The sequence below is a fragment of the Pelobates fuscus genome, chromosome 2 (genome assembly GCF_036172605.1).
Source record: "Pelobates fuscus isolate aPelFus1 chromosome 2, aPelFus1.pri, whole genome shotgun sequence".
In the NCBI taxonomy this organism is placed as follows: Eukaryota; Metazoa; Chordata; class Amphibia; order Anura; family Pelobatidae; genus Pelobates; species Pelobates fuscus.
Window position 1 is genome coordinate 263399862 of NC_086318.1, and position 14797 is coordinate 263414658.

General features: G+C 42.1%; 1 protein-coding gene across 1 annotated transcript in view; it reads left to right on the forward strand.

Annotated features, from left to right (window-relative positions):
• The window catches only part of TARBP1 (TAR (HIV-1) RNA binding protein 1), a 204069-nt gene that overhangs the window by 128743 nt on the left and 60529 nt on the right, over positions 1-14797 (forward strand). Inside the window, exon 25 of the mRNA XM_063443373.1 lies at positions 1427-1508. Coding sequence (XP_063299443.1) covers positions 1427-1508 — 82 coding nt within the window. The remainder of the gene's footprint in view (positions 1-1426; positions 1509-14797) is intronic.

Here is a 14797-nt window from a genome sequence, read left to right on the forward strand (position 1 = left end):
AATTTTTAAGCATAGCCCCATGCAAGGGGTCTTCCATTCACACCAACAAGAGTCGTATCCCAGAATCCTCTACACCAGGGACCTCAAGCGCGGGAACACGGGGTCGTTGTCCCTTTGTTTCCCAAATATGGAAAGCCCGCCCCTCAGGCGAGGGATGTCCCATCCAGGACAATAGTGGATCTTCATCTCAGGAGCTTCTGTGCCTGTGAGCCTAAGCGCGGGAAAAGAGTCCGTCCCTTTTTCTCCAGGCACAGGAAAGCCCACCAAACTAGCCATTGGCCCAAAAGTGTCCCCACCAATCCCAGGCGACTTCACACTGGCACATTCTCCAGGCAATCTCTGTTCGCGAGATTCCTGTGCTGAAACCTGCAAGGGAAGCGTCTCCTTTCCGGGTATGCATTCTCCCCCGGTTGGCGTTCGTCTATACGAAATGGCAGCCACCCAGGGGAGCACTCATTAATTACTTCCCTTGTGGTTTCACACTTTTGTTGCCAGTGCAAACGTTGCGGTTTCACACTAGTAGCGAGTGCGAACGTTCTAATTAATTGGTGGGAGCGTTCTAATGGGCACTGGGGTGGTCCTCGTTCGGGAGACAAACAAGTCGGTAAGCAATCCATGAATGCTCCCCCTGGCTGGCGTTCGTCTGTACGAAATGGTGGCCGCCCTGGGGAGCACTCATAAATTGCCTCCCTTGCGGTTTCGCCACTATGCTACAGGTGAGAATGTTCTACTTGAACATTCTACTAGCGTTCTAAATGGGATATTGGGGTGATCCCTGTTCGGGTAATCGAAGGAGTTCTTTTTGTAGGGGTGCTTCCAAACAGGGAGCGGGTACAATAGACTAAGGGCAAGGGAAAAACACACAGTGTAAGCATAAAGAACCCGAACAAGCGGTGTTTTTGCCCCCCTCCACCCCCTCCCATGTCTCTTTCCCCCATGCCCCACCCCCCCATGTCTATCTCTTCCCCATGTCATCATACTTTGAATGGAGTCCCCCTGCTGGGGGTCTGTGCATAAATACTGTGTATCTTGCCTGCAATAAACAGTTCTATTTCACCCTTCATTAAGTCTCGACTAGTGTTTGGCTGATACTATGATTGCCCTTCTGCAAGCGACTGCCCTTCACTGGCTAGCAGCACTCTAGGGCTGGACACAACTAGGAAGGGGCGACCACAGGCGGTAGTAACCCATCCTTAAGAGGGTATACCGCCACAGGTTATATTTGAATTCATTTTATAATAGGAGATTTTACCAAATCGATGTAGTATGTCTATTAAGGGCATAGTGATACATAAAATGGACATATACCTCAAATTCTAAGTTTTGTTTTCATCAGAACTTGTACAATTGCCTCCATTCTTAAGGGGTTAATATTTTTTGTCACTCTGAATTTGAATTTGTGATTATTTTTTTTCCCTCTTTTTAGTAATGCAAGGAAAAACTGGCTACGAATACAGGAGCATTTTTTTTTCTCCACATTTCATCCTATTAAGGACTACAGTATAGAGGTATGACAAAGTAATGCTGTGAACTTAAAATATTTCTCAATATGGATGCCATGTTGATAACTATCACTAATATGTTTTTATTTTTTGACAATCATTTGAAAAATTTTCATTGAAAAAGCTTTCTGGCTAGATGTATCTGCTTTTACCATCTGATTTATGTTTTGTTTTTGGTTTGTATTTAACCAGCAGTACTCGTACCACATAATAAGTTATCATACCTTCCAAGTGTCCCTATTCAGGAGTGACAGTCCCTATTTTGGACCAAAATCCTTATATCCCTGGTTTTTATCCTAATGTTTCTCTTTCCTAGAAACTTCATATTGTGTGTGTGTCTGAGTGTATAACAGAGCTCCAGAGTGGTACTACTCACAGTAATGTGTCTTTTAAGATTTTCAAAAGTATATTAATATTTTAATAGGTTGTAATTTTGTATTTATATATTTATATATATATATATATATATATATATATATATACCGTATTTATTCGAGTATAACGCGCAAAATTTTGTACCGATTTTTAATTTAAAATTAGGGGTGCGCGTTATACTCGAATAAATATTCGAGTGGGTGCTCCGATTATACCTCCCAGGACCGCCGGGCTCATTACAAGCCCGGCGGTCCTGGGGGGGCGGGCAGCAAGTGTTTACTCACCTCCGTGCAGCTCCTCCAGCTTCCCAGTGTAAATCTCGCGAGACCCGCGGCCAGCTCTGACGTCAGAGCTGGCCGCGGGTCTCGCGAGATTTACACTGGGAAGCTGGAGGAGCTGCACGGAGGTGAGTAAACGCATGCTGCCCGCCCCCCCAGGACCGCCGGGCTTGTAATGAGCCCGGCGGTCGGTATTATCGGAGCACCCACTCGAATATTTATTCGAGTATAACAAGCACCCTAATTTTAGATTAAAAATCGGTATAAAATTTTATACCGATTTTTAATCGAAAATTAGGGGTGCGCGTTATACACGTGTGCGCGTTATACTCGAATAAATACGGTATATATATATATATATATATATATATATATATATATATATATAGTCAAAGGTGAAGTAGGAGCACTCAAAAGGACTTTTTTCGGTGATTTTAATGTGGTAAAAAAAGTTTACAACAAAGTGTAACGCATCTAATCAATCAACGTTTCGACCCCTAAGGGGGACATTAACTCTTCAGAGCTACCTGTGAAGTTGACACTGACCTTCGATACACATATAATCCAATTCTTTGACGTTTCAATCTACAAGGATAAGGAGGAAGGCAAATTGGGATTTACCCTATACCGCAAAGACACTGCGAGAAATACATTACTCCAATTTAATAGCTACCATCCAAAAAGATTGAAAGAATCTCTTCCTATATCTCAGTACATGCGCGTGCTGAGGTACAACAGCGACCCTGCAAATCAAGCTAAACAACTACAGGAGATGACTGAGAGATTTCTCGCCAGAGGCTACAGCCATGAAGTCCTTATGAAAGCAAAAGATAAAGCCATTGGACATATGACGCAGGCACCTAGAGAGACTACACAGAAATCTCAGCCATTAAGTAAAATGTATTTACCACTAACCCTTCACACCGGCACCCCACAAATTCAACAAGCCATACATAGGTATTGGGGAATTCTAGGTTCAGACAAGAACCTACCACCAATTTTTTCCCAAAAACCGAATATCAGTTTGAAACGCAACAAAAATTTGAAAGATCTATTGGTCAGAAGTGACCCCACTCTCTGTTATCGGAAAACTACGGGACCCAGTAAGAAAGGCTGTCATCGTTGCAGTGGATGTGTCACGTGCAGCCACATGAATACAGGCAATTCGTTCGCCCATCCTCACAGTGGTATTCGAATTTCAATTACCCAGTATATTACATGTATGACCAACCATGTGATATACCTAATTACATGTCCCTGTGGCCTTTCATACGTGGGGAAAACTGATCTAACTCTCCGAGAACGAATACGCGGACACAGATCAAATATTACTACCGCATTTAGAGACCAGAAATCAGACAAACCTGTTGCCAAACATTTCCTTCAATTGAACCACAGACTCCCTACATTGAAGTTCATAGCCATCGATCACGTTCCACCAAGCCCCAGAGGAGGAGACAGGTCCAAAATGCTACTGCAGCGTGAAACCTATTGGATACACCGCCTTGACACTGTCACTCCAAAAGGACTCAATGAATATATCTCCTTTACGATGTTCCTTTGAATAATTCTTCATTTTCAATGCCTCAGTTAAATATGATTCTTGGTCTTCTATAGACATACCTTTGGTTACGAGTGGGATTTCCAATACAGGTTATACACGTCCATATGACGTGGATTATGTTTGTTAGTTAGCCATATCGTTGATATTTAACTTTTTCATGATGCTTTGCTAGAGAATATCGATCCTTTATTTTTTTAGAGACATAGTTGCCGAGTAGATTGTAACTTTTTTTGTATGTGTCACTCTGTCACTATTGATACACTTTCACATTGTTCACAGTGGGAGCACTTTTGACCCCTCGGCTGTCTCATTCTTACATTATGAATAGTAAGAAATTTTTTCAAAGAATACGTATTAAGTACTCTTTTACTTTTAAACATCTCACATTCAGATCTCATCTCTGAGATCCCCTAAACTTTGCTTACAGCATTCTTTCACGAGGGTTTGTTATATGTATCTTAGCCTTTGGAGTTTACACTCCATCACCTAGCAACTGGGGTGCACGTCACTATACACGCCCAGTAGTTTGAGCGAGGACCGGACACTTCCGGGTACAGCTTCGCTGCTTAGCAACCACGATGCACGTCACCACGCACGCCCAGTACCACGTGAGGTGTTGGGATACTTCCGGGTTCGGCTAATCACACGCACGCGATTGGTGAGTTATTCATCTGTATTTTATATTTAAATGCCGTTTTGTCACTAGTTGTTTGATCTTGAAAAAGACCCTTAGGGGTCGAAACGTCGATTGATTAGATGCGTTACACTTTGTTGTAAACTTTTTTTACCACATTAAAATCACCGAAAAAAGTCCTTTTGAGTGCTCCTACTTCACCTTTGACTATATATCTCAGACGCTGGTAGCACCTAAGGCAAGATAACTGCAAATCTCTTAAGGGTGAGTGCCTGAATTATCTTTATCTTTATTTATATATATATATATATATATATATATATATATATATATATTTTTTTTCTTTTAGTCAAGGTTTTGGACATGGTTCGTACATACAGTGATAAAATGTTTTGTCTCCATTAGTGCAGCTTGAATGAGAAAGTACCATATAATTTTGTAACATAAGTATAAAGTTTGAAATGGCAGCATTATGACATAACAAAGTTGCTTAGTATCTTAGTACCAGTATTTCCTGGTTTTGTATAAGTAACCTTTGTAACATGCGTATAAACATTGACATTTTCATGATGAATTTGTGCCTGCAAACGCCTGGGTCCTATTACAATACCGTGACCTTGCAGAGTTGTGGGCCTGTTCGTGTATCCTTAGAGTGAGTGAGTGGTAAGATCTTGTGGCACTGTGCATTATTTCTTATCTAAGTTTGGCCGTGCAGTGCCATAGAGTGGGCTGTGAAGGGGTAGGCTAGGTATTGGCTAGGTCGGTTATCTTGCCCTGCGAGGTGTCTAGAGCTGAAGGCCAGGCTCAGGTGTGGTCAAGGTAGGTGATCATATCTTTTGCTCTGAGGCAGTCTAAGGTATATGTGTGTGTGGTGTTAGGTAGGTTTCCTCTTCGAGTTTAGGGGTGTGATGTGCGTGTGGTTGACTCTGTGTGTGTCACTGGTGGATAGGTTAGAGAGGGGGTTACGGCAGTAGTCCGAACAGGTGAGAAGGGATGGGGGTGGTTGGGGTGGGGTCAGTAAAGGGGAAGGAGGAAGGGTGCAGGCAAGAGGAGTTGAGGCAAGGGTAGGTGGGGGTGGTTTCTCAGTCCCTGCCTTCTCGCACAATTGGAAGGGTAGCTGATATTTGGTTACGTCCAGCGTTCTCCGTTGTTTGTTGGGTTCGTATTTTCATTGGTTGGTGATGATGTCGGTTCAGAGTTGGTGGTTCCGCTGTGGCTTGTTGGTTCAAGTGTTGCATTGTCCATGGTTTCATTTCTGGGTAAGTCTGGGGTGTGCGTCCCTCCAGTCCCTTCCGTTTGTTCTGCGCCTCTCGCATTAGGAGCCAGTGGTACCATGTATTGTGGTAATTACTTGAGCGTCCCGCTGCAGAAAGGATCAGCTCTTCTATACGTCTTATGTCTTCCACCCTGTTCATCCATTCTCTTAGTGTCGGGGCTGTTTTTTGTTTCCAGTGTCCTAGGATAAGGCTGCGGGCCGCGTTAAGTAGGCGCGGTATAGCTGTTTGTTTGAGTCTGTGTGTTGGTAGTGTGGTTAGTTGAAGTAGGTATGTTTCTGGTGTGAGTTGAAGGTTTATGTCTGCCTCCCTGAAAGGCTTGATGAGTGAGCATGTCCACCAAAAATGGTAGAGGGAGCCTAGTTCTTTTCTGCACCTCCAACATTGTCGCAGTCGGTTTTCATAGAGGTTAGCTTTTCTGGCGTCCTGTACCAGTGTGTGATCATTTTGTATTCCATTTCTTGGAATTTGGTGCAGATTGAGGATTTGTGTAGTAGTGTGAACACCGTGGTCCATTGGTCGCCTGAGAGTGGGTGTCCTAGGTCTCTCTCCCAGTATTTAGTGAAGTAGGAGAGTGGGGCCTCAGAGCTTGGGGTGTTTGGTAAGCTGTATAGCAACAAGACCGCGTGTGGTGGCAGAGGAGGGCTGGTGCATATGTTCTCAAAAGTGGTGAGTGCTCTCGAGGCCGAATCCAGGTTGGAGATGCTCCTCAGGAATCTTGTCAGTTGGTGGGATCTTAGGTGGAGAAGCAGGTTGTGTGAGGTATGTGGTACCAGTTCCGTCAGAGGTGTGATCGTGCCTTGGTTATATATGTCTTTCAGTCTGCACGGGTATGGGAGTCCCAGGGCTTTAGTGTATTGGGCGGAAATGTAAATTGTGGTGTATGTATGTGTTGATAATCTCCTCCAGACTACCATAGTCGTGTGTAGGGTGGGATGTTTGTTGGAAGTAGGGGTAATGATGTCTGTGTGAAGCTCGCCTCTATCGAGATCCAGATTTTATCCTTCGGTGTGTGTGTCCATTCTATTATTCTTTGGAGGTGTACATCGTGTTGATATTTGGTTACGTCTAGTAGTCCAATTCCTCAGTATTGCTTGGGCTTAGTGAGGGTTGCGAAGTTCAGTCTCGCCTGTTGGTGGTGCCAGATGTATTCTGTGAACTTTGTGCGGGTCTGTGAGAGGAATGTTTTGGGTATGTGGATCGGTAGTGTTTGCAGGAGGGACAGGAGACGCGGTAGCACGTTCATCTTGAGTACGCTTATTCTTCCGAGCCACGTTATGTGGGCTAGTGTCCATGATCTCAGGTCTTTTTTAATCGTGTCAAGGAGGGCGGGGAAGTTGATGCAGCAGGTGTCCGACAGTTCCGCTGAGACAGATTCCTAAGTATTTATAATTGCCTTCTCGCACCATTGGAATGGTAGCTCAGCTTTCAGTGAGATTTCCAGCGATCGGAAGCATCCCACTTTGAGGCTGTCCGGGCCTGTACTCTTCCCCACTTTGGCTAGTTTAATGGCCAGGTGTAGTTTTTCTCTCGTGATGTTTTCTTCTAGGGTGGCTGTGGAGTTTGCCTCCTCTTTCTGTTGTTTGGAGAGGGTCCCAGCACCGCCGTCAGGCATTTGGGTAGGTGTTGAAAGCCCTCAGCGATTGTCGTGGGGGTGTCTGTAGCGGATTTGTAGGTCTTGTAGGGCTGTAGTAAGTGGCCGTAGAGCCCTTTGTGCTTCCAGGGTGAGGTGAGACAGGTCGTTATAGAGTTCCACTACTTGCCTTTTGAACCTCCAGGTCCTCTTTGTTCGGGCTTTTTGCATTATTTCTTCCTTAAGCAGGAAGTCCTGTAAACAGCAAATTATATCTCTGGGTGGTGCGCCCGGGGGTGGTTTTGGTCTTAGGTCCCTGTGGGCTCTTTCCATGTGGATGTAGGTCTCCCAGGGTCTTCCCAGTATGTGGTTAAATAAAGGGATCAGGGTAGCCCTTGTGTCTTCTTGTTTCTCTGCCTCCCTCATGCCCCTTACCCAGATATTGTGCCGGCGGCTTCTGTTATCCAGATCCTTGACATGGAGGTGCAGGTCTTGCAGTTGTCTGGAGTGTGTCGCAGTGGCCAACGTTTCCAGCTCTGTAAGGGACGTTCTGAGGGTTGAAATTTCTGTGCACAGCGTAGTTTTAACTTCCTCTAGGTGGGTTTGGAGGTCTTTCTTTTTGGGTAGGGAGGCAAAGAGGGCATACAAGTCCGGTGCTGGCAAAGTGTGCATGCTTGTTTCTTTCTGGGGGCTGTCTTCTGACAGGGATGATCTCGGCGAGGAAGGCGCCATATTGGAGGCCTCATCTTGTGAGAGTAAAACCCCCAGAGTTTGCAGGTTGCTCCGGATCGAGGAGTGCGGGTTGTTCCCCTGTGTTCTTGGTGTTGAGTAGATAATGTGGTCTTGTTTTGTGCGTCCCATGGGTGCCGTTAGGTGCAATTTGAATGTGCTTATTTGCAGCCGGGAGCAGAGCTGCAGAATTAGGCGTCCATGCTCGTCCGGCGTCAAACCACGCCCCCCAGTAATGTGTCTTTTAAACTACAATAAATGTGTTTAGAAATCAGTCTGTGTAAATAAGATACATTGTTCTTGTTCAAAATTACACTTTAGTTGCATAAATTGATATTAGTAAGCTGTGTCCCATATCATTATTTTGTATTTAAATAATTTTGAGATTTTCACATCTAGTAACCACATATTAAAAAAAATTATAGCCCAGTATTTTATGCCTGGGTGGGACCCAAAATTGGTCCTCCTATTATTATCATTGGTCCCTATTGGTAGAAATAGCACACCATATTTATCAGTTCACAGGAACCCCACATTAGGGGTCGTCTCGGTTCGCCCGACTGGTTTCATACCAATAAAGGTGTTTTGCATAACTCATTTTATTATTTATTACAATACACACTTGAGGAATGGTCCATTAAGATGATATTCTAATTAAAGAATGGATTAGGAAGCTAATGTATTTTCCATGATGTTGGTCATTTCTAATACAGGTTAACCTTTAAAATAGCCTGTTTTCTCCATCCTGTCCTATTTATTTGGAATGTGGCAACTAACTGTAGAGACTGATTTATTGTTCATCTTTAGAAATGATCACATTTTAGTGACTTGCTATGTGCAAAAAATAGCGGCAGATCCTCTAGTATGATTTGTTGAAAAAATAGATGCTATCAAGATAAATAATTTACTGTGTATACAAAGTAGACACGGTATGTATAAATATTTTGTGAAGTATATATAGGAGTTGCTGTTGCTATAGATCAGGCGTTCCCAATTAATTTTTCCGATGGAACCCTTTGACATAGTCCCCCCCCCTGTTTTTCAAATCACTGAAGTAGTCATGCTTGTAAAAACATTTTAAGTCATGCCTTAAAGGAGAACATTCACTGTAATTTTGCTAGTGGATGTGCTATTTTTTCCATTGTTGTAATTTTTGTTTTAAATTATGTTTTATTAAAGGAACACTATAGTCACCTAAATTACTTTAGCTAAACAAAGCAGTTTTAGTGTATATGATAATTCCTGCAATTTCACTGCTCAATTCACTGTCATTTAGGAGTTAAATCACTTTGTTTCTGTATATGCAGCCCTAGCCACACCTCCCCTGGCTATGATTGACAGAGCCTGCATGAAAAATAAAACTTGTTTCACTTTCAAACAGTTGTAATTTACCTTAAATAATTGTATCTCAATCTCTAAATTGAACTGTAATCACATACAGGAGGCTCTTGCATGGTCTAGCAAGCTATTAACATAGCAGGGGATAAGAAATTCTTAATTAAACAGAACTTGCAATAAAGAAAGCCTAAATAGGGCTTTACATGAAGTGTTTATGGAAGGCTGTGCAAGTCACATGCAGGGAGGTGTGACTAGGGTTCATAAACAAAGGGATTTAACTCCTAAATGGCAGAGGATTGAGCAGTGAGGCTGCAGGGGCATGTTCTATACACCAAAACTGCTTCATTAAGCTAAAGTTGTTCAGATGACTATAGTGTCCCTTTAAGCAACTCAGATATAGGACAGAAATTACCTACAGAACATTAATCACATGTTATATGATACTTTATGAATCGAAAAAGTACATTTTATATCATGATAAATAGCAAAATAGAAACTTTAGAAGCAGAAAGTGCATAATTTTAACTAGAGACACATGCTAACTGCCAATAAAGATTTTTGATGATTAAAGTTGGCATCCATTCTACAATAGTATTTAGGCCAACCTGTAAAACCGTAATTCCCAAAGGTGAACAATGAAAATAACAATAGAACAAAAAAGGTATGATAATAAAGTTTCAGAATCAGAACAAATGGTAAAAGTAGGACCCAAGTGTCAAAGTCCTCAATTGTTCAGGTAACACTTGATCCTCACTCAGCTCTTGGACGGATCACCTGATCTAATAATGCGGTAAATGGTTCAGGGCTTGCTGCAGGAGATTGGGATTGGGAGGGCAATGATGATGCATTTAACCCATTGACAGCCTGTCACAGCAATTTGATGCCTGTAAAGGCGTTGCTGTATGTTTCATGCTTGGCCTGGTAGATGCCACAATCTGCATGTGCCAGGTGTACATACAGCCCCTAGTTGTTCTGTGTCTGATTGCATCTAACAGCTATGGTATGCCACCATAGCAAATGGATACCTCACGCAGCCACTTAGGGACTATGACTTAATTGCTTCCCTCAGTCCCTAATCGCATTCACAATAAAACAGGAGACATATTTTATGTATGCTGTCACAAAATGCAAATGTGGCTGAAATCTACTGTTAAAGTGGGTTAAAAGGAGTTAAATTGTATTTGATATTTTACACACTGTCCAAAACAAATTGCAACGGTAAAAAACACAGGTAGAATAAATACAAAATATATTCTTTTGTTATACATACATTTTTCATTATGTAACCACTTGAAACTAAATTATCCTGGAAAACATTAAAGTTAAATCCACATGGAAAGATGTATAATATAATATTTTAGAAAGCATAACAGTATTTTGTCATGTTCAGTTGATACTTTTGATTGTCAAACATCTCTCCCATATTCCTTCCATTAGTCTACATTGTTCCACATTATCAGTGCAAACTTGGTCTGTAAAGGTAAATACTAGGATAGGATAAGTTAGTTTGTGTATAAAATATTTAAAACTTTGTGATACACTGTCCTGTATTTAACTGGGTCTTGGAGACTTTAAGACTCCTCATGTAAGGTTCTATTTTTTTTTTTTTTTCTTGTCTTAATTTAAAAAAAGAAATATATATAAAGAGGCAAAAGATAGTGTATCTAAGAGATGATGCAAAATTTATGCACCAATATAATGTCTAGATATATACAGGACAGACTATCCGACAAGGTAAACCTACTGAACAAAATAGAAAATAATAACATTTTATTAAACACGTAATAATAATAATAAAAAACCCCAAAACAGTGCTAAGTGTATACACCAAAAGTGAATCTAAGAATAGGTGCTAAACGGACCTGTAATCAGTAATACAAATAGTCTAGATATTATGAGAACAAAATATCAACATGGATAGAAGTGGTCCATGAAGCCCTATGTGGAAACTGCTCCTGTCAGTTATTGGTTGTAAATGGACATAAAAGAAAAAAGTCTGATATAGACTATAATTGTTAAGTCTTAATAGTCTTAGGCAGAAAATATCGATGTGGTGACTGAGAGATCAGTAATCTATTAAATAGTCTGTCCCAGCTCCCATCCGTTGGATAATCACGATTTCCAAATAGCAGTAAAGTGCTCATGAATGAAACTAGTCCATTTAGTACTGTATAAGGACTGCTGAATGATTCAATTCAAATGAACATCATATCAAAAGTTATAATTTTCAATGGAGGCAGTTAAGCACTAGGTAGAGGAAATATCGATAGTCTATTAAATAGTCTGCCTTTAATACCGCTAATTACAATTGTGCCGATATTAAAGTTATATTTGAGTTATAGCAATGAAAAATACTCGATATAACTCATATGAAGCAAGAGAAATAGAGTAAAAGATTGCGGGCATATTGCAAGTATTATGTTAATGATGCTTGCTATAAATCAAAAACAGCATTTTCATTTAGTCACTGAATGCCTAATGGATACTAAATATCGAAATGTCAAACTGGACGGAAAACTAACAATAAAGCAGATCCTAAAATAAATCAAATAGTGCTGAAAAGATATATATTGATACAATAAAATAAAAAAGAGGGGAACAAAAATGTAATTTCAGACAAGGGTGCTACTAAGTATATCATCCAAAGTAGCACACCGTACACCCCATTAGCTACTAGCGAGGATAGGGATCAAACAGCCCCTATATTTCTATAGTACCCTGTGCCTTCGAGGGCACCTATCTCCAACCCCCCTAATAGCTAACCGCTAAGAAAAATAGCGAATAGATGATAGATCAAATAAAATAAAATAAATAGCAAAATAGAAGAGCGCGGTCGCCAGTCTGTGTGCTACACTAAAGGTCCACAAGCATAGCACACCGCAAGCCCCTGACACGCGCGTTTCGCCCAACCTAGCTCGTCAGAGGGGAAAAATATAACATAATACTTGCAATATGCCCGCAATCTTTTACTCTATTTCTCTTGCTTCATATGAGTTATATTGAGTATTTTTCATTGCTATAACTCAAATATAACTTTAATATCGGCACAATTGTAATTAGCGGTATGAAAGGCAGACTATTTAATACCTAGTGCTTAAATGCCTCCGCTGAAAATTATAACTTTTGATGTTCATTTGAATTGAATAATTCAGCAGTCCATATACAATACTAAATGGACTAGTTTAATTCATGAGCACTTTACTGCTATTATTTGGAAATTGTGATTATCCAACGGATGGGAGCTGGGACAGACTATTTAATAGATTACTGATCTCTCAGTCACCACATCGATATTTTCTGCCTAAGACTATTAAGACTTAACAATTATAGTCTATATCAGACTTTTTTCTTTTATGTCCATTTACAACCAATAACTGACAGGAGCAGTTTCCACATAGGGCTTCATGGACCACTTCTATCCATGTTGATATTTTGTTCTCATAATATCTAGAGTATTTGTATTACTGATTACAGGTCCGTTTAGCACTGTTTTGGGTTTTTTATTATTATTATTATTACGTGTTTAATAAAATTTTATTATTTTCTATTTTATTCAGTAGGTTTACCTTGTCGGATAGTCTGTCCTGTATATATCTAGACATTCTACTGGTGCATACATTTTGCATCATCTCTTAGATAAACTATCTTTTGCCTCTTTACTTTATACTTGGGGTTATCCCCCATCCTTTCAGTGTATCTGATTTGGCTCTATTCGTTCTCTTCTTTACTATTGCCGATAGTGTGCAGTGGCATCACTGAAAGGGGGAGGGAGGGGGGGGAAGCATTGGCTTAGCTGAGATCATAAAGATTGATCATCTCAGCCATGGCGAAACTGGCCCAGCATGGGAAAATGGGAAAAAAGGTGAGTAAAAACACTTTCCCCATGCGATCGGAGAGAGCAGCTACCTAAACACGCACACATACACAGACAGGCGCACACACTCTGAAAGGCTCTCTCACACACACACACACACACACACACACACTCTGACAGGCGCACGCACTCACGCTGACAACAGGCTTGCACGCACACATTTTGACAGGCTCACACACTCTCTTGACAGACTCTCGCTCACACACACATATAGACACTTTGACAGGCTCACACACACACAATCTGACAGGCTCTCACACACACACACTGACTGGCTCACACACACACACTGACTGGCTCACACACACACACACACACTGACTGGCTCACACACACACACTGACTGGCTCACACACACACACACTGACAGGCTCACACACACACACTGATAGGATTACACACACTCTTACGCTGACAACAGGCTTGCACGCATACACTGACAGACTCGCACACACATACCCTCTTGACGGGCTCTTGCTCACACACACACACACATACAGACACTCTGACAGACTCACACACACTCTGACAGGCTTGCACACACACACTCTGACAGGCTCACACACACTCTGACTGGCTCTCTCACAAACACACACACACTCTGACAGACTCACACAGGCTTACACACACACACACACACACACATTTTTGTTTTAATTGAAACCCACTCCACCTCCCTACCTTTGGGAGAACTGAGTGGGTCTATCCTGGGGTCAAGTGGGGCTGCTCTCTTCCTGTGTGCGAAGGTGCAGTACTCTGCCTGTAGCTCCTCTCTGCTCCCTCGCGCTCTGTAATGATGCCGGGGCTGGAATGACGTCATATTCCGGCTCCCGACATCATTAGACAGCGCGAGGGAGCAGAAAGCAGCTGCAAACTGAGTACTGCTCCCTCGCGTACCGCCCGTAATGCTCCCGCGGGCGGCCAACCACCTCCAATTTTCCCCATGACGGCCGGCATCAAAACTCCCTCCCACACTAACTAGAGAGCTAATGCCAGATGCCATGGCGACCTTTCTAGTCGCCATGGCGATCTGGCACCTGGAATTTTTTGAGCCCTGGATTAGAGGTAGTGTTGGTAAAGGGTTAGTTTTAAAATGTATTTAGATCCTATACATATAAGGCATTTAACAATGTCGAGTTCTGTGAGAAAACCAGCTTTCTCTACCTGCATTCATATGACATTTCTCATATTTTTTAAACTTTTAGTTTATTTGTTCGGTAGTTTCAAACTACCGAACGTTTGACCACCCCTCTGGCTCATTATTGATAAAGGAAACTTTCAATTAAGTGCTCTCCATCTTGTTTGCACGAAAGGAGGCAGCGGGACTTGGTCGTCGAGTGTCTGGAACTAAAATTGGACACTCGATTTCCCAAACCACTGGTCAAACTGACGGACGCCTGCTTCCTCTCCCCGAACAGCTATGAGAGCCCTGTTCGGTAGTTTTGTTCACACAAACGAGGGGAACAATCGCTGCTATGAGCCAGAGGGAATCTAAGTAGGACATCGCGGGGCGCTGCAGCTGGAGCTCTTGTGGATTTAGGGAGCCTGTGTGAGCTCTCTATAGGGGTATGTTTTGCTTGCCTGAGCTGCAGGATTGCCAAGAGTAACCTTCGGAGGAAGTGGGGGAGCTCCTTGTCGTCAGTTGTTTATGCTATG